The following is a 26,456-nucleotide window of genomic DNA, read 5'->3' on the forward strand; positions in this document are numbered from 1 at the left end:
TTGGAGCAGAACCCCACCACCACCACTACCACCAAACTCTGGGCAGAATAGAGACTCCAGGGCTGTCTTCCTAGAGCTGGCACCTCAGCCCCTGGGCTCTGCTCTGAAGGCTTCCCCGGGTCAGAGCTGCCCACTCCATTGGCCAGATCACAATCAGTCTCAAGGGCTGAGGGGCCAGAGCAAGGTTAGTTGGGCCTTCTCTGAAGTAGAAGCTTAGACTTGAAAACCCCCTCGTTTTGGAGAGACCTGTGGAGGGTATTCATTCCACCTGTTGGGCTGGGGCTCCAGGCATCTGTGCCCTTAGGTGGTAAATGGCAGAATGCTTTCTTTTAGGGTCCAGTGTTCCTGAAGGAGTGGGCCCTGAGGCCCTATCTCCCTGCCCTCAGCTACCACGAGGCCTGGTCAGGGCTGTCTGGCTAGTATTATCCTGGGAATCTATCAGGATAAAGTTTCCTGGAAACTTCACACTTTAATAAACGCTGGGCTCCTGCTCCAAGAAACTCTAGGGCAAAGCAGGACTTTTGCTTCTGTGACCAATGAGGTGGGTAGGACTGGTATTCCCAGCCCCGTTTTATAAGAGTAAAAACTTTAGACTCAGGGAAGAGATTGGCCCAGGATCCTCTAGAGCAGCGGTTCTCATCCTGTGGGTCGCGACCCCTTTGGACTATATTAAAGGTTTGCGGCATTAGGAAGGTTGAGAACCACTGCTCTAGAGGAAAGTTCAGTAAGCTTAGAGCTGGGCTTCCCAACACTTAAAAAAAACTATCATTGAAGTAAATGAAGAAGGATGTTGGAGGATGAGGCTTCCATGTGAAGACCTGGGCACTGTAGGCAAGGAGGAAAGTAGAAGTGTCAGCATGAGAGAAGGACCTGGGGCCAGATCACATAGAGCTTTGTAGGCCCCTGGTCAGGAGATAGAGTGGGAGGCCCCTGGCGGCTTTAGGCAGAGGAGTGACATGATCTGATTCCTGTGGCTGCTGGATGGAAAACTGGCTGAGAGGCAAGAGAGAAACGGAGGCCCAGGGAGTAGGCAGCTGTAGTCGCCCAGGTGAAAAATGATGGTGGCTTGGACTGAGTTGGGACAAGGAAAAAGGAAGAAATAGTGGGATTCAACACAGATTTGGAAGGTAGAGCCTTAGGATTTGCTGACAAATTGGACATGGCTGTGTGAGAAAGAAAAGAGTCTAGGATGACTCCCAGGTCTGAGAAACTGGAAAGATGGAAAGGAACCTTTGGGGCAGAAATGAGAAGTTTTAGATATATTGAGGTTAGTGTGGGGGGCATTTCAGAACTCTAAGTAGAATTGAATAAACATTTGGAGAGTAGAGTTCCTAGGAGAAGTGGGATAGAAATGTGGATTTATCAGATGAAGATGTTTAAAGCCAGAAGCCTACATGAGAGGAAGAGGATGGGGACCCAGAAACAAAGGCAAAAAGTAGTCCATGGGGTTGGAGAAAAATCAAGCAATGTGGCAATCCGGGAGCCAAGTGAAGAAACTATTTTGAGGAAGAAAGTTTGATGTTGCAGAGAGGCTGGATGAAGACTGAGAGTTGACCATTTAGGTTAGGATTATGGAAGAAGTCACTGGGGACCTTGACAGTAGAGAGAGAGGGCAAGAGACTGGCTGGCTAGGTTGAAGAGAGAATGACAGCTAAGAACTAGATGCAGCAAATGGGGGCAGAAGAACTATTGAGGTTTCTGTAAAGGGGAGCTAGACATGGACTGGTAGGTTAGGAAGCATTTACAGATGGGAGCCTGTTTGTACCATGATGGTAATGAAACTGGGCTTACAAAGTATTTGGCACAGTGCCTGGCATTTGGCAGGTACTTAGTACAAGGATTTCACACGTCCACACACCTTACAGCTGCCCTGGCCAGCTACCCATGGGAACATCAACTCTTGTCTGCCTGAGGACAGAAGGAAACCTGGGTAGTCCTGTTATTGTAAAACTCCTTCTGATGGACAGTTGAGCAGGGGCCTGACGGGGTGGCACTGTTAGTACCTTCCTCAGGACCTGAGGGGAAGGGTGTAGCCTATAGTCTTTAGGAGAAAGATGGCAGGCCAGGACTGCTGCTGGGAGGTGAGAGCCTGTGCCCAGGTAGAAAAGCTTCATGCCTTGGCTACAGCTTGATTCATACCCAAGCCTTCTCTCTAGTCTTGCCCTGGATCCCTAATAGGCAAATGCCAAAGGACCTGTGCCAAACCTCCTCACTGTGATCTACCCCAACCTCCCTCAGACCTGGAGATGAAGGGATCATGAATCCCATTCATTACTAGGAGAGGAAACATAAGTCTGGCTAAATGGACCCAATGGGGAACGTCACCCGCAGTGGGGAGCTCAAGCCACAATCTTTCATTACCATCTTGCCCCAAAGATGTCCTGTTTCATCTGTGTCATGGGTTAGAGATCACTAATCTGTGCTTCCAGCCAGCAGCATTCCCACAAACGGACTTTGTAGAGTGGAAAGCTGAGCCTTGGCTGTAGGTAAAACTCTCTAGCCTGCATCTATGTGTGCTGAGAATGTTGGGGAGCTGGGCCTTGGTTCTTGCAGTGATGCCTTGCAGCCAGCTTTCCTTATGGCTGGTTGTGTAGGGAGCCCCATTCCCAGCCTGCTGACTGAGTCATCTCATAACAGTCATCCAATTGGTGTGATAATTAAGAGTCTTGCTGTGCTGATGAAACAGGAAGTGCAGGGGGCTGGGCAGGTTGTCCCTTGAGGAAGCCAGGCCCCACCTGGCCTCACCTCCCCTGAGTTAAGAGACTAAGAGAGCCCTTACCAGCAAATTCTGTTAGGCCTGATATGGGACCGAGGGTCAGACTCTACCCCAATCTGGGGGCTTGAGGAGGAAAGAGCTCTAGGCTGTCCTGGAGTAGGGCAGGTCCTCAGACCATGTCTGCAGCCAGGGACTAGTGGCTATGAGAAATGTCCCTCTCAGCCCCCCAAAAGCTGTCAATCATCAGAGAAACCTGGAAATCTCGGGGATGAGGAGGCCAGGAAAAGTTTCCTGGACAGAAGAGATGGATTTCCCAGAATTGAGTGTCCAGAAAGACCAAGAAGCTGTCTAACAGGTGGGGAAACTTAGGCAGAGTCTAGGAAGCTAGTGGGCAGAAGGGCAAGGTTACTAGACAAGGATGGCTTGAGTGGTACTCCCTTCCCGAAAGGTTTTGACTACCACCACTTTTCTTTGACAACTGGGCTACCCACACACAGCTCATTGGGACTCTGCCTATTTGCACATCCCCACCCCTGTGCCATTACTCCCTCAAGACTCCTTACATTCACTCACCTTCCTTCTCATTTTTCAGCACAACAAAGCCAGTCAGCCCCCTCACGGTGTCCCCCAACTCTCCCCTCTCTATGAACATTTCAGCAGCCCGCACCCGACGCCTGCACCTGCGGACATCAGCCAAAAGCAAGGTACAAGCTTGGGATAGGGAGGGGGCCCAGTGAGACCAGAGTCTGTGGCTTCTGAGACCAAGTAGACCATTTTATAACCAGAGAACCTAGAGCTGTGCAAACATAAGCCCAAAGAAAATACCAGAAAGATGGAATAGTAGGGGTATGTGAGGGCACCAGAAGGGGAAGTAGTGACAGGTCAAAATTTGAAGGCTTTAGTTTGAGGTAGGAGACTAAATCCTGTGGGTAACCCCCACTGCCAGTATGGGAGCAGGCAATTATGCATTGCTGGTAATTGTGAAACTGTAGCCTTTCCCTCCCCCCAGTGAGAAAATGGAAAGTGGTGGTTATGATGGCTGATTCACCTCAGCCTCAGGCAAAGTCATTCTGAAATCCACCACCACTGTCAGCTGTGGGAAACCTGTTGACTTAACCTTGGGGGGGCGAGTGGAACCCTGGCTCCCCAAGCCAGGCTGGAGTTCCCAGCAGAGGCCCCAATTGAAGACCAGTAGTGGACCAGGAAGTAGCAAGGCCAGGTCTCACATTCCTGAGTGACTTCAGCTCTACAGTACTAGCCAACTGGTGTCCTTAGGCAACTCACCCAACCCCTCTGCCCTTGGCTTCCTTACCTGTCAAAGAGGGACGATCATTACACTGGGATAGTCTTGAATAAACCAGTTTATGTCTAGTTCTATAGCAAAAGGGGGTGGGATCTTAGTCAGAGGCTCTAGGATGCAGTAACTGAAGTGGCTTGCCAGGTCAGGCCAGCGCACTTACTTAGCCTTTCTCTCCCCTACAGGAGTTCATAGGCCTCTGCAGACCCCTGACCTCTCTGGCTTCTATTCTCTAACCCCAGGCAGCATGGGACAGCTCCCTCACACCGTGAGCTGGTGAGTGTGGGCCCAGTGGGAAAGGGACATCTTGCAATGGTCGTACTTGCCCTTACATTTCCCTCTTCCATTCTTCTGCATTGGGCATCCTGCTGCCAGCTCTGTACAGATACCAGGGGCTGGCTAGCAGTTCTACCCCAACCTGGCTCTGAGATAAGGGTCATCCTGGCCCACTGGCATTCCCCAGATAGCCTGACACACTCCCTTTGTGGAGGTAAGAGAGCTGGCTCCTGGTCCCAGCCCTGCCAGGAAATCTCCTCAGTGGCTAAGAGACTTGGTCTCCTCGTCCCCTCTGGGCTGAGGGGAGAACTCTGGGCTGCTCCAGGACTTCCAGAGCCATAAGTACATGAGGAAGAAAAGGTAGGCCTGAGCAGGGAGATGACGTACCCAAAGTGCTCAGCATGAAGGTCCACCAGAGAGGCTGATGCTTCTCAGTTGTCTGATGGACAAGAGTATACTTCCTACTGGCCTCAGTGCCTACTGCTGGTTGGTCTCTTCCTTCCTGAGTTGCCCAAGGAATTCTTTACGGTGCCTGCTAGTACCCAAGCAACTGACAGCTTGATTTGGAGAGTCTCCTAAGGCTGGGCCAGGAAAAGGCAGCCTAGACCCTCAAGTCAATAGGCCTGTCCTCACTGGAGCTGAGCAGGCTACTTGGCACTTTACTCATCAATCACAGTATGAACTGCACAGATCTCTAGCCTGTTTGGACTGGGGTAGTCACCCAACAGCAAGAAAAATTTGGCTTCTCAGGGAGATAGGGCAAGTCATAGGCCCAACCTGGGGCCCACCTGCCCCTTTTTACTTGTGCATCACACTTCTCTATTTTCAGATTCTCCTTGGACAAAGCTCCATTCTGAATACAAATCAGAACTACCCCACAAGTACCCCAGGATCAAAGTGGAGAGAGAGTGCTCAGAGCCCAGCCTGATTAGGCTAGACCAGAATTCTGTGGACACAAATCACTGGGCCAGACTCTCAAAAGCATCCCCTAGGCCAGAAGTTCTGAAGACCAAGAGATTTGAGTCTAGGGCAAATAGGAATTCTGTGCTTTTTGTTCCCACAATGTAGTGCTTGGCTGGAAGGAGAAAAGTGAGGGTGTTAGCCACCTCTGCACTGTTATAGGCAGGGTTCTGGGCACAGGGGAAGCACTGCTTACATTGACTGATCCTTATCCCTGCCCTCTCAAACTCAGTCCACCTAGGGGGCAACCTAAGCAAGAAGCCAATTATAGGACACTGTTAGAAGTGCTTTGACTGGGGGACTGTAGGAGCCCAGACAGGTGCCTCATCCAACTTGGGAATTTCAAGACTTTGGGGAGAAAGAGTCACTTAGCTAAGTAAGACCTGATGCACAGAAGTTGAAGCAGGCAGAGTAGAGCAGAAGAACAATCTAGCATCAGCAGTAGAAAGTACCTGAGACAGAGAAAGGGGAAAAAAAGGTACAGTGGTATCAACCTTGTATTGTCAAGGAAACTTAGGAGGCAGGTTAGAGGAATCTGGGGCCTGCTAAGCTGGGTAGATAGAAAGCTGCCCTTCTATCCCTTAAGCACCAATACAAGCCTATAGAAAGAGGCGCAGCCCAAGTTGCCCCCTGGTGGCAGATCCTCAACACACACTGGATTGGTCCCAGCAGTGGCCCGTGTGTGGGTTTGGGTCAGCCCACGCCAAGTGGGGGAAGTCCTTCTCCATGTCTGGCCAGCAGCCAGACTGCTAACAGCTATCTCTCCCAATCACAGGCCCAGCCCTCCTCTCTACCCCTTGTCCCCTTCCTGCGGATATAGACAGCACTTCCCTGCCCCCACTGCAGCCCCTGGCACCCCCTACCCCAGGTGAGTCCCCTACCTTGCAGCCAGGCTCCTGCTTCCTGTCGCCCAGGCTTCAATGCCCATACAAGGCCATGCCCAGGCCAGCGCTTGCCCTGTGTCAGTCTTTTGTCCATCTGTCCGTCTGTCATTCTGTAACCCCCTGCTACCCTGTGCCTGAGAGCAAAGGTAGTGAGGTCTCAGCCCAAGCCATATTAGGCAGCAGAGCACTGCATGCACACAGGGCTTAGCCTGCGTGTACTCACCAAAGATGGCTCAGGACTGTCCTGGGCATCCTTGAACTCTGCCCAGTCAACATCTTTTACATAAGTGTCCCTAACCTCAGGCCTTTAAGGGCCGCCTGTGTAAGCAGTAAGGAGCAGAGTGGTCTCTGCCGAATCAAGAAAGTAAAGTGGGCCGGGTGCGGTGGCTCACACACCTGTATGCCTAGCACCCTGGGAGGCTGAGGCTGGTAGATTGCTTGAGCTCACAAGTTTGAGACCAGCCTGAGCAAAAATAAGACCCTGTCACTACTAAAAATAGAAAAACTGAGTCAAGAGGATAGCTTGAGCCCAAGTTAGAGGTTGCTGTGAGCTATGGTGCCACAGTCTACCCAGGGTGACAGCTTGAGACTGTTTAAAAAAAAAAAAAAGTGAAGTGGGAAATATGGATGCATGTGTCCCTTCACTTAGCTCTCTTAGTGACAGACCTGGAACTAGGTATGCAACAGCAAGAGATTTGGCAGTCATTTCCAGCCTTGCTGGAACTCACAGCAGCAGCAGCTGAACGGGCCATCTGGGTGATGGAGAAGCTCAAAGGTGACCCCAGCCAAGTCTGATGGGTCAAAGAGAGCTTCAAGGACAGGGTAGTATGTTTTGAGAGAGGACAAAGGGAACAGTAGTAACTGAGGCTGGCTGGGAGTGCAGATTGATGGAAAGCAGCAGGGAAGCAATGGGGCTAGAAATGTCACCAGGGATACTTATTATATTAAGGCTGTGCAGGCCCCCAGGAAGAGCCTGAGTTTTATTCTGCAGGGAGTAGGGGAACTTCAGCAGGAACAGGCCAGGGGGATCATTCAGGTATTTTTTAAAAGGTCACTCTGGCTATTGTGTAGAGGTCTGGAGGGGTCAAGTGAGAGTGTGAGGAGGTCCCTAGGGCAGCCACAGGCTCCTGAGGCTGGGTTGTCAAGGGTAGGATGTGAGAAGGGGACAGATTCAAAAGCTACTTGGGACTTATTGAGCAAGCAACCACCTAAATGGCATATACGTAGATTTTTGCATTGTGGCTGTGCAATGTGTTAGGAGCAGATATTTGTATTTATCTGTGTACTTATGTCCAGCCCAATGTGGGTAGGGTATCTGTTCACCTGTGTCCTCGTGTACTACTATGCATGGGCCTCTGTGCGTGTGTGCAAAGGTCTGGCCTATAATTCCTAGCTCAGTGTTAACTCTTCTCCTGCCTCTAGGTTCACCCACCCATCCTTGATGCTAGGTTCCAGTGTAGCCGGTCATCCCGCAGCCATCCCCCACCCGGCCATTGTACCCCCCTCAGGGAAGCAGGAGCTACAGCCTTATGACCGCAGCCTGTGAGTGAAAAGACATGATGAGGGGAGGGAAGCAAGAATGTGTGGGATGGGCAGGTGAGTAGATCTGTTTATCAGTCAGGATATACATGACTCCCACTAGTCCCAGGAGGCCCTTGGCCAAGCTGTCTTGTGGCTCTGGCTACTGATCATTGCGTTTTTTGATCGTCTGGAGGTGCTTGAGGGACAAGGAGTTCATTTCAGCCAAGAAAGGAGGGGCTGAGATGTCCTTAACACATGCTTTTCCCACTTGGCTATAGTATTCCCATAAGAAACAGTTACTAACTCTCTGCTCATCCATTTTGGGGCAGCTAAAAGATTCCATTTACACCCTAGTGTCATATACTTAGGCACACGCTGGACCCAACTAGAGGAGGATGCTACCATTAGGTGGGCATGGGGGGGCAAGGAAGCTCCTGAGCTACCTGGGTATATGCCCCTCAGGAAAACACAGGCAGAGTCCAAGGTGGAGAAGGAGGCCAAGAAGCCAACTATCAAGAAGCCCCTCAATGCCTTCATGCTGTACATGAAGGAGATGAGAGCCAAGGTCATCGCAGAGTGTACACTTAAGGAGAGTGCTGCCATCAATCAGATCCTGGGCCGTAGGGTAAGGCCATGGGCAAGTGGGCTGGCAGGGATGGCCCTGATCACCTTCACCATGGTACAGCTTGTTGAATCCCTGATGTATTCCATCTGCCCCACTTCCCTATTGCAGTGGCATGCACTGTCGCGAGAAGAGCAGGCCAAGTATTATGAGCTGGCCCGCAAGGAGAGGCAGCTGCATATGCAGCTATATCCAGGCTGGTCAGCACGGGACAACTACGTGAGTGGCCACTGACACAAGGAAGGGGTGGGTAGGGCATCCTGAGATACCATGCCCTAACGCACAACCTCAGCAGGGAAGGTAAAACTGTCCCTGAAGGCTCAGATGAGGAAGGACAGGGAGGGTCCAGGCTGACAAACCACCCCCTAAAGGCAAGCCCACGTCCTATTCCCCACTCCAGAATGCACTCCCACATAGGGGCGTTGCCCAGTATTTGACTGGGCCAGATGGGTATTGGGAGAGGGAGCAGCCCCTAATTTGCAACCCCACACCAGCCTAATAACTACAATCAAGAAACACCAGGGCCTGACAGTAGGAGGGACTTATATGCCCAGAATCCCAGGGGCAGCCAGGCCAGGCAGCAGGCTACAGATATCCAAGTATCCACTTCCCAGATCTGAGCATCCTTTTTGTTCCCTACAGGGAAAGAAAAAAAGGCGGTCAAGGGAAAAGCACCAAGAATCCACCACAGGTGAGGCCTTAGCAACAGTGGAGACTCTTCTCCATGCCCTCATTTCAACGGAGAGGGAGAGAGTACTCACCCAGGAGCCTTCAGGGACTAGGCTGCATCTGACAGGTGCAGCTATACAAGAAATAGCTCTACCAAGTGCTAGGGAAGACCAGCTGAAGCCAGTTGATGTAGCAAGTAGTATATTGCCTTTCGTGCCCCTGCCCTCACCTTTGCTAGCTCTGCTAATAGCCTCTACCAGAGAGGCTAGTGAGCAACTCACTGGATAGTTTGATGCATAACACAAACAAGGCACCCTGGCTAGTTCTCTGAGTCAGGCCCCATGCTTAGGCCCAGTAGTCACACAGACTGCTGGCTGAAGCCTGGCAATTTGTCACCCTCCCCATCCCCATTTTTCTTTTTTTTTTTGTAGAGACAGAGTCTCACTTTATTGCCCTCGATAGAGTGCCGTGGCCTCACACAGCTCACAGCAACTGGGCTTAAGCGATTCTCTTGCCTCAGCCTCCCAAGTAGCTGGGACTACAGGCGCCCACCACAACGCCCAGCTATTTTTTTTTTTTTTTTTTGGTTGCAGTTCATCCGGGGCCGGGCCTGAACCCACCACCCTCAGTATATGGGGCCAGCGCCCTACCATCTGAGCCACAGGCGCCGCCCCCGCCCCCCATCCCCATTTTTCATAGCTATGCAAAGTGCTCTATATTAGAGGGCGGCCAGTACCCCATTGCAGGCCTTCGTCCTGTGGGTGAATTCTGCCAACTCTGGTAATCTCAGATTGCCACACGGGGAAGCTGCAAGATAGGACTGGGACAGGGCAGAGTCCCCAGCCCTTTCTCTGAAGTAAAAAATGGGTCCTTCTTTTCATCTGGAAGTGTGCAGCACAGGCGTAAGCAATAGGCTTAGCTTTATCTCTTGAAGGAATGTTGGTCAGCCAGATTGGGCATTGACAAGAATAAAGAAAAGCTGGATAAAATGGGTAGAAAGTTGGAGAGGGGAATGGGTAGCTCTAATGCATAAGAGGCTGGATCCTCACGGACTTCTCTGGGCCATTATCCTGCAGCCTCTATGCTGCAAGGTGCCCACAAGCCACAGAGAGGAGCCAGCCTGAGAGGCTAACCCTAACCCTTCCCCCACCCCACCATTCTTCCCACTACCTCTCCTGCCACACAGCTGGGTACCCACCTTTGCTGATACCTTGCTCTGGGCTCCCAGTGGGGCTGGCTGTGCCATAGAGAGGCCTATTCTGCCTATGGGGGCTGTGGGGTATCTATAACTGGCTAACACTGATGTACCTCTTCTTTCTGGGCCCTGTTCTGCCCTGCTGCCTACCTGCTCACCTTCTGCCCTGCTCTGCCCTGCCCTGCCCTGCCCTGTTCCTCTGGCATGTCTGTGCGCAGACCCTGGCTCGCCTAAGAAATGCCGTGCTCGCTTTGGCCTCAACCAGCAGACGGATTGGTGTGGTCCGTGCAGGTGGGTTTGTCCCCACCATCATTCTCCTTTTGCTTCAAGCTGCTTCCCTTCACTCTATACATGTTCTGCTGGGGCTGTGGCCCACTCCTTTAGCCCCTCAGCCCCCTAGTATACCTACTGGGGAATCCATACAGTGAATATAGATTATGGAGATGATCACCTGGGTCTAAATGGAAGTAATGGAGGGAATGCTCCAAAAGGCAGGCTCAAGGAGGTGGCCCTAGTGCTAGTCAGGCCTAGCTAGTCCTCAACAGGTAAATCTCTCACATACCACTCTCACCAGCTACCTCACTTCAAGTTAGGATCCCTGCCTGCACCATCCTGAGCAATTAAATTTAAGAAAAACACAATGACAACAGTACAGAACCACCTAATTAACCTAGTTGCTATCTTGATCCTTCAGGTCTTGCTTAGCTAAGTGATCCTTTCTCCTCCAAAGTCTTGAAATTCCCAACTTGGATGAGGTACTTGTCTAGGCTCCTACAGTCCCCCCCACCCCCACCCCCCAAAGCACTTCTAACAGTGTCCTATAATTGGCTTTTTGCTTAGGTTACCTCCTAGGTGGACTGAGTTTGAGAGGGCAGGGAACTAAGGATCAGTCAATGTAATCACTGCTTTCCCAGTGCCCCAATCCTGCCTATCACAGCAAGGCTCAGTGCAGAGGTGGCTAAAACACCCTCACTTGCTATCTTGTACCTACTGAAACAAGGACTGGAGAGGAGCATGGGTTTCATCATATGCAAAACAGGATTATTTGTGAGCCTGAAAATGTTTCTTCACCAGTGGTTAAAGTTGCCTCGTTTAGGTTCAGGCCAGGCCTGGCAGAGCCACGACCAAGTTAGTAAGGTCACTGGCTTTAAGTGAGCCCTCCACTCTCGGCAAAGGGAATTTTTAGTATGTATGTACTCAAATGTGTGTGTACAATGGGAAACAGCCCTGTTCTCAGAGTAAGTCCTCTTCCCTCTATTCCATGCTAACTCAGAGACAAACTGACCCAGAGGACTCTAGTATGGTAAAGGATGAGACAAGTCACTGTTCACTTTTCCCCCAACCCAGCTCTGAGGACTAAGATTGCTTTAGCAAAGGAGGCACAGGAAATGTAGCCCCTTAGGCTAGGCTCCTGTGGAAACAGGAGGCAACCCTGTATAGACCTAGCTACAGAAGGCCCTCATGCCATCCTGTGGCTCTTCTGAGAACTGCACTTTGTACTAGGTTTGGGCCAGGCCAAGAACAGCTGCAGTGCTGATTCAGGTCAGAGACCACTGACACATCCATCACCCAAACAACGGGGAGAGGGGGTAAAAGATCAGCCAGCCTGGTGCAAAGACAGAACTTTTTGGTTGTGGTGTGTGACTATGAATTCACCCTCTGTTTACAGATAACTCTCTTCACTATTCCTAGGAGGAAAAAGAAATGCATTCGGTACTTACCCGGAGAAGGCCGCTGCCTCAGCCCCATTCCTTCCGATGACAGTGCTCTAGGCTGTCCTGGGTCCCCAGCTCCCCAGGACTTGCCCTCATACCTTCTGCTGCCCTGCATCCCTACAGAACTGTTTTCTAGTCCTGCGGAGTTGGCATCTACACCCCCAGGTCTCTCCACTGCTCTAAGCCTTCCAGCCTCAGTGCCCCTACAAGTGCCCCACAGTGCCCTGCAGAGTACCCAGGTACAACAACAGGAATCTCAAGAGACAGGCAGCCTAGCAGGCACAGGACACCTGGCTTCCTCCAGGGACCCACCACCTGAGAGGAAGCAAGAGGCCCAAATCACGTGGAAACGAGCTGGGGGTCCTGTGAACACCATCTCAGTGTCCAGACCTTGAAGATTTCGGAGGCTGCAACAACTTCTGCCTAAACCTGAGGCCGTTGATTCAAACTGCTCTGAATGGTGGGAATCAGATCTGTGTTGATGTGTCATCTGATTAAGTGCATCTCTTGTACCTATAAGCAGCCTACATCTACTCTTTTTACCATCAGTCTTGCTAGCCAGAAGCCTCTGCCTCATTTTTCTGCTACAGGCCACAGATGGGCTAGCCTAAACCCAGCTACTTTCTCTACCCTGCCTTCCCTATCACCCACTGCCACACGCTCCCTGTACCAGACACTTCATGGACCATGAACAAGCTGGTTTGTCAAAACAACATGTGAGCATGGTCACAATCACAAAAAGCTCAAGATGACAATGCTTCTCTTAAGGGAATGGAGATTCTGTTTACAGAAAACCAGCTGCTACTCATAAGCCTCTTAATAGTCTCAAGATGCCTGCAAGAAGGTTAGGGGAGGGAACAGAATAGGTTAAGTTTAGGCCTATCAACCTAGGCAGTAGGAATAACCTGACACAACCCTGTCAAAGCAGTGTGGGTAGAAAGGATATCTGGCTCTAGTTCAAAAGAAACTCAACCTAAGAAGCCCTGACCCCAAGACCTCAGGTTTGTCACTAGCCATGACAGGTTACAGCCGAAAGCAGTCGTGGCCCAAATCTGGCATGCATCCCTTCTCCTTCCCTAAGAGTTCCATTTCCAGCTCATCCATGGCAGCCTAGCCAGCTCATAGGCAGCTGTGAGACAGAGCAAACCCCAAACCTCAGGCCAAAGCCTATCTTCTAACATTGAAACCAGGCCAGCTTTAATTTCCCTATGGGCCTGCAAAGAGGAGGACCATTATAAGTAAAGTAAGGAGCCTGGAAAACCTCTTGTAGTGGTGAACAGGTTTTTACCACAGCCTACTTAGTCTATTTTTGAGCCAACCTTTGACCCTGAGCCTTGAAAAACAAGTTCAAATTAACTTTGTTTTTAGCATCCTCCTCACTGTACAGAGCCCGAATCCAAAGAAAAAGGGCTGTCCATGTACTCACTCACACCCCTCAGGAAAAGTTCCTATTTTAGCCACTGGTTTCTCAGAACCCAAAGATGACATATTCTAATGTTACACTGCAAAGAAATCTTGAGAAACAAGGACCATTATAGTGTTGAAGATATTTTTGTATTGTTATTGCATCATCATAGAAAAACTTTTTTAAACATGAGAATAAAGATACTTTTTTACTGGGTTTGTTTTTCAAAGCTGAGGAATAAGCTATTCCAGCAACAGAGCATGACTTGTTACTTTTCTTTAGTCATGAAACTAGGAGTTTATTCCTCTTACAGTACACATTATCACACTTCCAACCTACAGAAGCCAAAGATTACCTTGGTCACCTCCATAAAGAGGCTTGGGCCCTGCCCCACTGACTGCTGGGCCCTTACCTCCACTGAAACCTTAACTCTTAACTCCTCAATCCTCTGACCCCATAACTGATGCAGGCCAGTCTTGTCTCTAGTACTCAGGAGAATATTGGAAACTGCCATCGGTAGATCTTGAAAAGACAATCCAACCTGAAATATGTACTCATGACCACTAGGCTCCACTTTCCTCTAAGGGCAGAGAGAAAAGAAAACATTCACAAATGTGTCTTATTTCAAGGAAATTAAGAATCTTTTATAACTTTGTATCAAATCCTAAAGCTTTTTTTTTTTTTTCCCCAAAATTAAATCCAGGCCTGCCCAGTGGCTCACGCCTATAATCCTAGCACTCTGGGAAGCTGAAGCAGGAAGATTACTTGAGCTCATATGAGTTTCAGACTAACTTGAGCAAGACCAGGGCCCTATCTCTACTAAAAATAGAAAAATTGACCCTATCTCTATTAAAAATAGAAAAATTACTCCAGTGTTTTGGTAGGTGCCTATAGTCCCAGCTACTTGGGAGACTGAGGCAAGAGGATTGCTTGAACCCAGGAGTTTGAGGTTACCATGAGCTAGGCTGACAGCACTGTATCTACCCTTGAGTAACAGAGTAAGACAAAAAAAAACCCTCAAGATCCCATAGGCTGGGAAAGGTGGCTCACACCTATAATCCTAGCACTCTGGGAGGTCAAGGCAGGTGGACTGCTTGAAACCAGCCTGAGCAAGAGTGAGATCCTCGGGCCCATCTCTAAAAATAGATTATGGTAGGCACCGGCAGTCCCAGCTACTCAGGACACAGAAGAATTGCATGAGCCTGAGAGGTTACTGTGAGTTATGATACCATGGCATTCTACCAAGGGCGACAAAATAAAATTGTCTCAAAAAAAAAGTAAATAAATAGGGCAGCGCTTGTGGCTCAGTGAGTAGGGCATGGCCCCATATACCAAAGGTGGTGGTTCAAACCCAGGCCTGGCCAAACCGCAATAAAAAAATTGGGCATTGTGGCAGGCGCCTGTAGTCCCAGTCACTGGGGAGGCTGAGGCAAGAGAATCACTTAAGCCCAGGAGTTGGAGGTTGCTGTGAGCTGTGTGACACCACAGCACTCTACCAAGGGCTATAAAGTAAGACTCTGTCTCTACAAAAATAAAATCGAGATCCCAATATAAGGCAAGGATATTTTAATAGTATCTTTTCTCCATACAGACTGCCATCATGAAGTACTTTTCATACTGTCACATAAGACCTCTGATATGTGATAAATCTACAACCTACTTTTTACATAACAGTTTCTACCATGTTACAGTGCTAACTTCCCGAGACTTATCATGAATGTAAAAGGTGTCATAAAGCCACCTCAATAGGTCACTCAAGTATTAGATGATAAATGTTTGGCTGTGTTTTACAAAAGACAGCCATATACCACCATCATGTAATTTTCACTTAAGAATTTATAGTTTGGGGATTTTATGTTTAAAAATAATTATAAATAAATTCATCTTCCAGAGTAGTGTCTATTGAAAGTAGGTCACTGGAGGGTATAACCTCAGACATACTTCTGGGAGGGTGCTGGAAGAGACCAGCCATTCAGCCATTCTTGACATCTGTCCCATTTAAAAGAACTCTGCTTTGACTGGCCTGGTTTAAAAAAACTACATTCTAACCAAGGCTTATGCAAGACTGGACTGCTGCATCTGATTTGGTGTCTCATTTACAGTACACCAGGTACACAAACAATGTGCCCTCTGTATGTGAGGACAGAGAGGGGGTACTTTGGCAACTTTGTAAGTCAGACAAGCCCTAAAAACAAAAGAAAAAACACCAAAATCTCCTGAATTGAAAAAGGAAACTCAAATTCTCCCAAATCACACTGGCACTTTCTATGAGACTAAAGAATGACTTGAGATTGCAACATCAATCAAGTTCAACTTTAAATACCACACCAATCCCACCTCATTCCAGCCGAGTACAACTCCTGTTCTTGCAGACATCACAGGACAAGATACCCTAGGCTCCTTTATACATTTCCACACAACTCATAGACTTGTAACTTACTTGAAGTACAGATCTTGATCCCTCCCCTGGTGCAGCTACTGCCCATCCTGTGCTTGGTGGATATAGGGAAAGAGCTCAACCCTGGCAAGCTACTAGAGCTTTCCCATGTGTCTCAATTTGAAGGTGTTTCCTTTTACAAGAGTCCCATCTTGAGGCTCTCTTCTGATATGTAACTATCTTTTGAATGGCTCCAATGATCTCAAGTTCTCAGCTGTGGAAGCCTAAGCTAGCTCAGAAGCACTGCTGCCCAGCTGTGTTCGTTGTATAATAAGCCTGGTTAGAAAGGCCACAAGTAGCTGGAAGCAGAATGGTTCTTTACATCAATTGTTTATATACATGTTATATTATGGTTGTTTACATCCATTTCTAGGAAAACAAACAGAAGAGGCAAGAGTAACAAGGCCATATCAAACTCCTACTTGCCGGGCCGATATATGAAAATAGAAGAATTTAAGGCCCTAAACTAATAATTACATTAATTACATTTAAAGCTAAGTTGGCTTTCTTTGAAATGACAGGTAACCAACTGTATATAATACTGAAAGGCAACAAGTATGTCACCCATGAATTTAAACTATCACTCAAAGTTCCACATGGGAAATACAGAGGGTGCAAAAAACATGCATATGCATTTTAAGAAAGAAAAAGCTGTATTAAAATTGTAATATATAATGCTTGCTATGCTGTATATTGTATCTTGTGTCTCATAATTGAAGTCAAACATGACTTAGTTTTATAATTTTAGTGTATTTTTTTCTTTTTAAAATGTGTGCACTTTTTTTGGCACCCTCTGTATATCAAGCAAGAGCCCTTTCAACAACATCTTTATGACACCAACAATGTTCTTTTCCACTGACAGTTCAGCAGCAAGGATAAAATTCACCAAATCCTGCTAAGATGTCCAAACAGCTCAATCTTGGGCCAAGAGACATATTCTAAACTATTTCCTATCTTGACATGCACATCTAGTTCTCTTACTCATTCTCTTTGCCCATTGGAGGCACTGAATTTTAATGGTAAACAAGAATAAGTCATGAGGGCTCTAGTTGTAAAATCCCTAACATTCAGAAGAGTGCCTGAGGGCCCCAGACTGAGCCGCTGTGAAAGAACTGCCCCGGCAAGCTCCACCACCCTCAGGGTCGCAGAGCAAGGATTGGGCGGGAACTAGTAACCTAGTGACTGAGCAGCCTAAAGGTGGGGACTGAGCTGCCTTATAGACTTAAACCTCGGGGCAGAGTGAGATCGGTTTTGGCACACTGGAGCCTGGGGCTGTTGCCCTGGGTAGAGTGCTGTGGCGTCACAGCTCATAGCAACCTCAAACTCCTGGGCTTGGCTCCACCTGGACCTCCACAAGAGCTGCGCCATGACCACAGACTCGTGCCCACCATGCCCTGACCAGGAACTGCGGGGGGCTTGCAACCCTGCATCCTCCCTACAGTACCCTCCCTGCCTCCACACCAGCCCGCGCATCTGGCCAGGGACTCTGGTAACTGCGTGCCCTCAGGAGCCCTCCCTACCTCTGCGCAGAGCCCTTCTCCTCCCCAGAGACTGCTGGAGCCTTGGGCTCTCTGTGCCAAAGTCACTGGGCACCAGGCACTCCCAGAACCGTGCGCACCACCTCCCGCCCTGTTGCTGGATACGGGTATGTCACATTCCGGACCTGCTTCCACAACCAGAACTCCCTAGCTGGAGCAGCCCCAGAGGAACTACACAGGGTCACTCCCTACAAAGATCCAGCAACAATAGAGTGATACTGCTGGGGTCTAATCTTGGAGAGACACCTCCCCAACTCTGAGGATGGCCAGAGGCAACGGTGAAAAACAATCATGAGGCGAAATCAACAGAAAAACTCCGGCAATATGAATAAGCAGAGTAGATCAACTCCCCCAAGGATCAATGGGGCAGACACAGCACAAGATCCCATGCACAAACAAATAGCTGAGATGTCAGAAATCCAATTCAGAATCTGGATAGCAAATAAGATCGAATTAGAATTCCAAACAGTAACCCAAAAGATATCTCAAGAATTCAATGAATTCAAAGACCAAATGACAAAGATTTTGACACACTGAGACAAGAAGTTGCAGCCCTCAAAGATCTGAGAAACACAGTAGAATCCCTCAGTAACAGAATGGAGCAAGCAGAAAAAAGGATTTCTGACATTGAAGACAAAGCTTTCTAATGCTCCCAAACTCTCAAAGAGGAAGAGAAATGGAGTGCAAAAACAGATCACTCTCTCAGAGAGCTCTGGGAAAATTCAAAGAATACCAGTATTCGTTTTATAGGGATCCCTGAAAGTGACGAAGTGGCTTCACAAGGCACAGAGTCTCTTCTCCATGAGATTATAAAGGAGAACTTTCCAGACATGCCAAGAGATTCTGAAATTCAGATAGCAGACAGTTTCAGAACTCAAGCATGACTCAACCCAAATAAGACATCCCCCAGACACATCATAATCAATTTCACTAAAGTTAGTATGAAGGAGAAAATTCTGAAAGCAGCCAGACGAAAGAAAACCATCACCTACAAGGGCAAGAATATTAGAATAACTGCAGATCTCTCTGCTGAAACCTTTCAAGCTAGAAGAGGATGGTCATCAACTTTTAATCTCCTAAAACAAAATAACTTTCAACCCAGGATCCTGTACCCAGCTAAACTGAGTTTCATTTATGACGGAGAAATTAAATACTTCAATGACATTCACAGTTTGAAGGAATTGCCATAACTAATTCAGCTCTCCAGGATATTCTCAGGCCTATCCTCCATAAAGACCAGCGTAATCCTCCACCACAAAAGTAAACCCGCCCAGAAAATTCTGATCAAATTCCAACTTAACACAGTCGCAAAAGGATAAAAAATGTCCACCGGACTCTCAAAAGGCTTATCAATATTCTCAACTAATGTGAATGGTTTAAATTGTCCTCTAAAGAGGCACAGGTTGGCTGACTGGATACAAAAACTCAAGCCAGATATCTGCTGCATACAAGAATCGCATCTTACATTAAAAGACAAATATAGACTCAAGGTGAAGGGATGGTCATCTATACTCCAGGCAAATGGAAAGCAGAAAAAAGCAGGTGTTGCTATCCTATTCGCAGACACAATAGGCTTTAAACCAACCAAAATAAGGAAGGATAAATATGGACACTTCATATTTGTTAAAGGTAATACTGAATATGAGATTTCAATTATTAATATTTATGCACCCAACCAGAACGCACCTCAATTTATAAGAGAAACTCTAATAGACATGAGCAACTTGATTTCCTCCAGTTCCATAGTAGCTGGAGATTTTAACACCCCTCTAGCAGTGCTGGATAGATTCTCCAAAAAGAAGCTAAGCAAAGAAATTTTAGATTTAAACTTAAACATTCAACATCTGGACTTAACAGACATCTACAGAACATTTCATCCCAACAAAACTGAATACAAATTCTTCTCATCAGCCCACGGAACATACTCCAAAATCGACCACATCCTAGGCCACAAATCTAACCTCAGCAAATTTTAAAAAATAGAAATTATTCCTTGCATCTTCTCAGACCTTCATGGAATAAAAGTTGAACTCAATAACAACAGAAACCTGCATACCCATACAAAAACATGGAAGCTAAACAACCTTATGCTGAAGGATAGATGGGTTATAGATGAGATTAAGAAGGAAATCACCAAATTTTTGGAACAAAACAACAATCAAGACATGAATTATCAGAACCTCTGGGATACTGCAAAGGCAGTCCTAAGAGGGAAATTTATAGCACTGCAAGCCTTCTTCAAGAAAACGGAAAGAGAAGAAGTTAATAACTTAATAGGACATCGCAAGCAACTGGAGAAGGAAGAACACTCCAAACCCAAACCCAGCAGAAGAAAAGAAATAACCAAAATCAGGGCAGAACTAAACGAAATTGAAAACAAAAGAATTATACAACAGATCAATAAATCCAAAAGTTGATTTTTTGAAAAGATCAATAAAATAGATAAACCTTTGGCCAATCTAACCAGGAAAAAAAAGAGTAAAATCTCTAATTTTATCAATCAGAAATGGTAACGATGAAATAACAACAGACACCTCAAAAATTCAAAAAAATCCTTAACAAATAGTAGAAACTCTACTCTCAGAAATACGAAAATCTGAAAGAAATCGACCAATACCTGGAAGTATGCCACCTACCAAGACTTAGCCAGGATGAAGTACAAATGTTGAACAGGCCTATACCAAGTTCTGAAATAGCATCAACTATACAAAATCTTCCTAAAAAGAAAAGCCCAGGACCAGATGGCTTTACGTTAAAATTCTACCAAACCTTTAAAGAAGTACCTATATTAGTAAACCTCTTCCAAAATAGTGAAAAAGAAGGAATATCACCCAACATTCTACGAAGCAAACATCACCATCATCCCCAAACCAGGGAAAGACCCAACAAGAAAAGAAAATTATAGACCAATATCACTAATGAATATTGATGCTAAAATACTCAATAAGATCCTAACGGAATCCAACAACACATCAAAAAAATTATACACCACGACCAAGTGGGATTTATCCCAGGGTCTCAAGTCTGGTTCAATATACGTAAATCTATAAATGTAATTCAGCACATAAACAAACTAAAAAATAAGGACTATATAATTCTTTCAATTGACGCAGAAAAAGCTTTTGGTAATATACAGCATTCCTTCATGATCATAACACTTAAGAAAATTGGTATAGAAGGGACATATCTTAAATGAACAGAGGCCTTCTACAGCAAACCCACAGCCAATATGGTATTGAATGGAGTTAAAATGAAATCATTTCCACGTAGATCAGGAACCAGGCAAGGTTGCCCATTGTCTCCATTCCTCTTTAACATTGTAATGGAAGTTTTAGCCATTGCAATTAGGGAAGAAAAGGCGATCAAGGGTATCCACATAGGGTCAGAAGAGATCAAACTTTCACTCTTCGCAGATGATATGATCGTATATCTGAGAAACACTAGGGATTCCACTACAAAACTTTTAGAAGTGATCAAGGAATATAGCAATGTCTCAGGCTACAAAATCAACACCCATAAATCTGTAGCCTTTATATATACCAACAATAACCAAGCCGAAAAAACAGTCAAAGACTCTATTCCTTTCACAGTAGTGCCAAAGAAGATGAAATATTTGGGAGTATACCTAACAAAGGACGTGAAAGATCTGTACAAAGAGAATTATGGAACTTTAAGAAAAGTAATAGGTGAAGATGTTAACAAATGGAAAAACATACCATGCTCATGGCTGGGAAGAATCAGCATTGTTAAAATGTCCATACTACCCTAAGCAATATATCATTTTTTTTTTTTTTTTTTTTTTTTGTAGAGACAGAGTCTCACTGTACTGCCCTCATGTACAGTGCCATGATGTCACACGGCTCACATCAACCTCCAACCCCTGGGGCTTATGCGATTCTCCTGCCTCAGCCTCCCGAGCAGCTGGGACCACAGGCGCCCGCCACAACACCCAGCCATTTTATTTTTTGTTGCAGTTTGGCCAGGGCTGGGTCTGAACCCGCCACCCTCAGAATATGGGGCCGGCGCCCCACTCACTGAGCCACAGGCGCCACCCAGCAATACATCATTTTAATGCAATTCCTATTAAAGCTCCATTGTCATATTTTAAAGATCTTGAAAAAATACTTCGTTTTATATGGAATCAGGAAAAAACCTCAAATAGCCAAAACATTACTCAGCAATAAAAACAAAGCAGGAGGAATCATGCTACCAGACCTGAGACTGTACTATAAATCAATAGTGATCAAAAACAGCATGGTACTGGCACAAAAAAAGAGAAGTAGATGTCTGGAACAGAATAGAAAACCAAGAGATGAATCCAGCCACTTACCGTTATTTATCTTTGACAAGCCAATTAAAAACATTCAGTGGGGAAAAGATTCCCTATTTAACAAATGGTGCTGGGTAAACTGGCTGGCAATCTGTTGAAGATTGAAACTGGACCCACACTTTTCACCATTAACTAAGATAGACTCTCACTGGATAAAAGATTTAAACTTAAGACATGAAACTATAAAAATACTTGAAGAAAGTGCATGGAAAACTCTTGAAGGAATCGGCCTGGGTGAATATTTTTTTCTCCCCTCCCCGGCCTGGGTGAATATTTTATGAGGAGGACTCCCCAGGCAATTGAAGCAGTATCAAAAATACACTACTGGGACCTGATCAAACTAAAAAGCTTGGGGCAGCGCCTGTGGCTCAGAGGAGTTGGGTGCTGGCCCCATATGCCAGAGGTGGCGGGTTCAAACCCAGCCCTGGCCAAAAACTGCAAAAAAAAAAATAATAATAATAATCATCAAACTAAAAAGCTTCTGCACAGCCAAGAACATAATAAGTAAAGCAAGCAGACAGCCCTCAGAATGGGATAAAATATTTGCAGGTTATACCTCCGATAAAGGTCTAATAACCAGAATCCACAGAGAACTCAAACGTATTAGCAAGAACACGTGATCCCATCTCAGGGTGGGCAAGGGCCTTGAAGAGAAACTTCAAGTTTCTACAAACACATGAAAAAACTACAAACTACAAACTACAAACACATGAAAAAAAGCTCATCATCCTTAAGCATCAGAGAAATGCAAATCAAAACTACCTTGAGACATCACCTAATCCCAGTAAGAGTAGCCCACATAACAAAATCCCAAAACCAGAGATGTTGGTGTGGATGTGGAGAAAAGGACACACTTCTACACTGCTGGTGGGAATGCACACAATACGTTCCTTCTGGAAGGATGTTTGGAGAATACTTAGAGACCTAAAAATAGACCTGCCATTCGATCCTATAATTCCTTTACTAGGTTTATACCCAGAAGACAAAAAATCATAACATAACAAAGACATCTGTACCACAATGTTTATTGCAGCCCAATTTGTAATTGCTAAGTCATGGGAGAAGCCCAAGTGCCCATCAACCCACGAATGGACTAGCAAATCGTGGTACATGTATACATAGAATATTATGCAGCCTTAAAGAAAGATGGAGACTTTACCTCTTTCGTGTTTACATGGATGGAGCTAGAACATCTTCTTCTTAGCAAAGTATCTCAGGAATGGAAGAAAAAGTATCCAATGTGGGCGGCGCCTGTGGCTCAGTGAGCAGGGTGCCGGCCCCATATACTGAGGGTGGTGGGTTCAAACCCAGCCCCGGCCAAATTGCAACAACAACAAAAAAAAATAGCTGGGCGTTGTGGCAGGCGCCTGTAGTCCCAGCTACTTGGGAGGCTGAGGCAAGAGAATCGCCTAAACCCAGGAGTTGGAGATTGCTGTGAGCTGTGATGCCATGGCACTCTACCAAGGGTGATAAAGTGAAACTCTTGTCTCTAAAAAAAAAAAAAAAAAAAGAAAAAGAAAAAGTATCCAATGTATTCAGCCCTACTATGAAGCTTTCACATGAAGGCTATAACCCAACTATAGCACAAGACTATGAGGAAAGGGCCAAGGAAGGGCAAGGGAGGGGGGAGGTTACGGTGGAGGGAGGGTAATAGGTGGGGCCACACCTACGGTGCATGTTAGAATGGGTACAGGCGAAACTTACTAAAGGCAGAATACAGATGTCTTCATACAATAACTAAGAAAATGCCATGAAGGCTACGTTGAACAGTTTGATGAGAATATTTCAGATTGTATATGAAACCAGCACATACATTGTACCCCTTGATTGCACTAATGTACACAGCTATGATTTAACAATAAAAAAAATATTAAAAAAACCCCAAGAAAAAACAGAAGAGTGCCTCAGTTTGACCCCCAAAAAAGCTTAGTTCAAATGTTCAAAAACCACTCTGCCTTATGTGGGTCGGATGAATACTCTAATGAAATGCTCTTCCTGAAGTGTCAAAGTACTAGCAGTCAGGCCCTAATGTCTCTTTACAGTCTGTATTCACAGAGAGATGTATACTACTGACACCCAACCTTTTTTGCTGCTAGGTCTAAACTGAGCGCTGCTTTCCTCCCCTTGGCATTCCCTTCAACCAAATCCAACTTGACTTTTGACACCAAATTGGTTTCATTTGGCAGAATTTTGCCTAGACTCTTCCAGCCTTGTAGCCCCCATAATACTTAAATACTCCTTCCCAGTAATATTTATGCTTTGTCTCATGAACTATATGAAAAGCTCTGAAGAGGGAAACATCTTATGCTTCCTACAAAGTAACAGAAGCCAGGACTATACTTCACACATCCAACCATTTCATAAACTTTCCCTTTACTTGCAATCTTCTCCCTATTACTCAGCTACTTTCTTGGCTGGCAATCAGTTACACAAATCCAGATAATAGAAAATTTATCAGCTCAGTGCCTGTGGCTCAAGCGGCTAAAGTGCCAGCCACATACACCTGAGCTGGCAGGTTCGAATCCAGCCTGGGCCCGCCAAACAATGACGGTGCAACCAAAAAACAGCCGGGCATTGTAGCAGGTGCCTGTAGTCCCAGTTACCTGGGAGGCAGAGGCAGGAGAATCACTTGAGCCCAGGAGTTGGAGGTTGCCGTGAGCTGTGATGTCACAGCACTCTACTGAGGGCGACAGCTTGAGGCTCTGTCTCAAAAAAAAAAAAAGAAAGAAAATTTATCCTCTTAATGCTGAAACAACTTTTTAGGAAGAACATTTATTTCATTGATTCTTCCCACTTCAATATATACTGAGCTTTTATTCTTTCATTTTTTTTAGAGACCTATCACCTAGGTGAGACTACAGTGGTATAATCATGGCTCACTATAACCTCAAATTTCTGGGGCTCAAGTGATCCTCTCCTGCCTCTTGAGTAACTAGGATTACAGGTGCATGCCACCATACCTGGCTATAGTGAGCTTTAGAGAAACCAAAAAGATCTTCAAATGGAAATGGTGGTAAGCAAAAGTTAAGCTTCTGAAAATGAGCAAGATTCAGATGGCTATGGATAAGGTAAAAGATACTCAAAGCAAGAGGTCTGTTTCTCTTCTTCTCTCCTTCCTGGTAAAAACCACTTCAAATCCCTAAACTGCCTTATTGAGAGCCTAGACTTTAAATAAAAAAAATTTTATATTGGAATCAGAAAACAGACCATAGAATTGGCCCCTGAAAGATTATGTGATTTGAAATATATGCCTGCCCTAAGTCAGATTCCCATGGTTACTCACTGTTACTCTCCTTCCTTCTCTAGCTAGTTACAGGATAAGCTCTGGATTACAATGACATAAAGTTACAAGGCTGCAATTATCTATTCATCTTTATCATCCACCAAGTCACAATATAACTCTTGCTTAATTCCAGAAGCTGGTGTATATATAGGCAGTTGTAAACAAATCAGAGCCAAAATGCCATTTAGAGAGCTAAAACTTAAAAGGGATGATTCTGTGAATCCCTGGAAAAATATAAAAATTGCAAAGCAATATCTACTTTGCATATTAAGAGATTTATGAAGATGAGCTAATAAAATACAACAGCACTTCAAAAGAAATAACTTCCTCTCCCCCAATGTAAGAATTATTAGAATTTGTTTGAGGGTAACATCCTTAGCCCATGACAATGTTAGTGAGAAAATAGTAAGCTGGCCAGACACAGCAACTCACACCTATAATCCTAGCACTTTGGGAGGCCAAGGCAGGAAGATTGCTTGACGCCAGGAATTCAAGACCAGCCCAAGAGTAAGACAAAAAAACAGAAAATTTAGCTGGACGTGGTGGCATGTGCCTGTAGTCCCAGCTACTTGGGAGGCTGAGGCAGGAGGATCACTTTAGCCCAAGAGTTTGACGTTGCGGTGAGCTATGATGAGGCCACTGTACTCCAGGCCAGGGCAACAGAGAGAGATCCTGTCTCAAAAGGGGAAAAAAAAAAAAAAAAAAGGAAACTAACATTGAGAAAGGGTTTGGAAGGGTTAGTCACAAGTAACACAGTCAATGACAAGCTCAGAAGCCAAAGGATTGTGACAAGAGTCTTCATTAGTACTAAAAGTACCATATTGTCGGCAGCAGCGATTCCAACAGAGGAAACTGACAAAAGTTCTTCAGTCCTAGCTGGCAATCAACCAATTTGCCTAATCCCTTTTTCCTCTCATTCTTTTTGCTGGCGAAATAAAGGACATTTCCTAAATAAGCCCTGGGGTTAATTAAGAAGGGTTTCTTTCTCTCTGCTACATATATTAGTAATTAGATGAAGTCTTTCATAATTCAACATTAATAACCACTTCCCAAACCAAGACTATCACCAGTTCTCCCCTTGCATGCATCAAAAAAAAAAAAAAAAAAAAAAAAAAAAGCCCTTTTTATTAAGGCCCTGTATCTGGAATCCACAAGGATCTTTCACTTATGTTTCTTATACAGAAGTTATTAATGGAGCAGTTCTGCTATATACAAATTAAGTCTGCCATTAAGTGGCCTCTAAGTCTTAGCAAACCTATAAAGCAGACTCTGCTAGATCTCTGAAACCACAATAGCTACTATTTCCAACTTGCTCAAGGCCATGCAGGCACCAAAACTCCAGCCTCAAGGTATGACTTCATATTAGACTATTAGTGGTTCTCAACCTTCCTAACGCCACAATGTATTTTCATTGTTAAAAAGGAGTCGCCTGTGGCTCAGTGAGTAGGGTGCTGGCCCCATGTACCAAGGGTGGCGGGTTCAAACCCAGCCCTGGCCGAACTGCAACAAAAAAAATAGCTGGGCCTGTAGTCCCAGCTGTTCGGGAGGCTGAGGCAGGAGAATCACTGAAGCCCAAGAGCTGGAGGTTGCTGTGAGTCCTGTGACATC

General features: G+C 45.9%; 1 protein-coding gene across 6 annotated transcripts in view; it reads left to right on the top strand.

The window, feature by feature from the left end:
- Window positions 1–12,371, top strand: part of TCF7 (transcription factor 7) — a 33,020-nt gene extending 20,649 nt beyond the window's left edge. Inside the window, exons 4-11 of one of the 6 annotated variants that reach the window (XM_053566122.1) lie at window positions 3,309–3,420; window positions 4,199–4,289; window positions 6,025–6,117; window positions 7,556–7,675; window positions 8,117–8,279; window positions 8,388–8,495; window positions 8,919–8,967; window positions 11,810–12,371. In XM_053566122.1, the coding sequence (XP_053422097.1) occupies window positions 3,309–3,420; window positions 4,199–4,289; window positions 6,025–6,117; window positions 7,556–7,675; window positions 8,117–8,279; window positions 8,388–8,495; window positions 8,919–8,967; window positions 11,810–11,832 (759 nt within the window). In that variant the 3' untranslated portion in view covers window positions 11,833–12,371. The remainder of the gene's footprint in view (window positions 1–3,308; window positions 3,421–4,198; window positions 4,290–6,024; window positions 6,118–7,555; window positions 7,676–8,116; window positions 8,280–8,387; window positions 8,496–8,918; window positions 8,968–11,809) is intronic. The other 5 variants (XM_053566121.1, XM_053566123.1, XM_053566125.1 and 2 more) reach the window with 5 other exon arrangements.
- Window positions 12,372–26,456: the final 14,085 nt, after the last annotated feature.

This window comes from Nycticebus coucang, chromosome 17 (genome assembly GCF_027406575.1).
Source record: "Nycticebus coucang isolate mNycCou1 chromosome 17, mNycCou1.pri, whole genome shotgun sequence".
NCBI classification, from domain to species: Eukaryota; Metazoa; Chordata; class Mammalia; order Primates; family Lorisidae; genus Nycticebus; species Nycticebus coucang.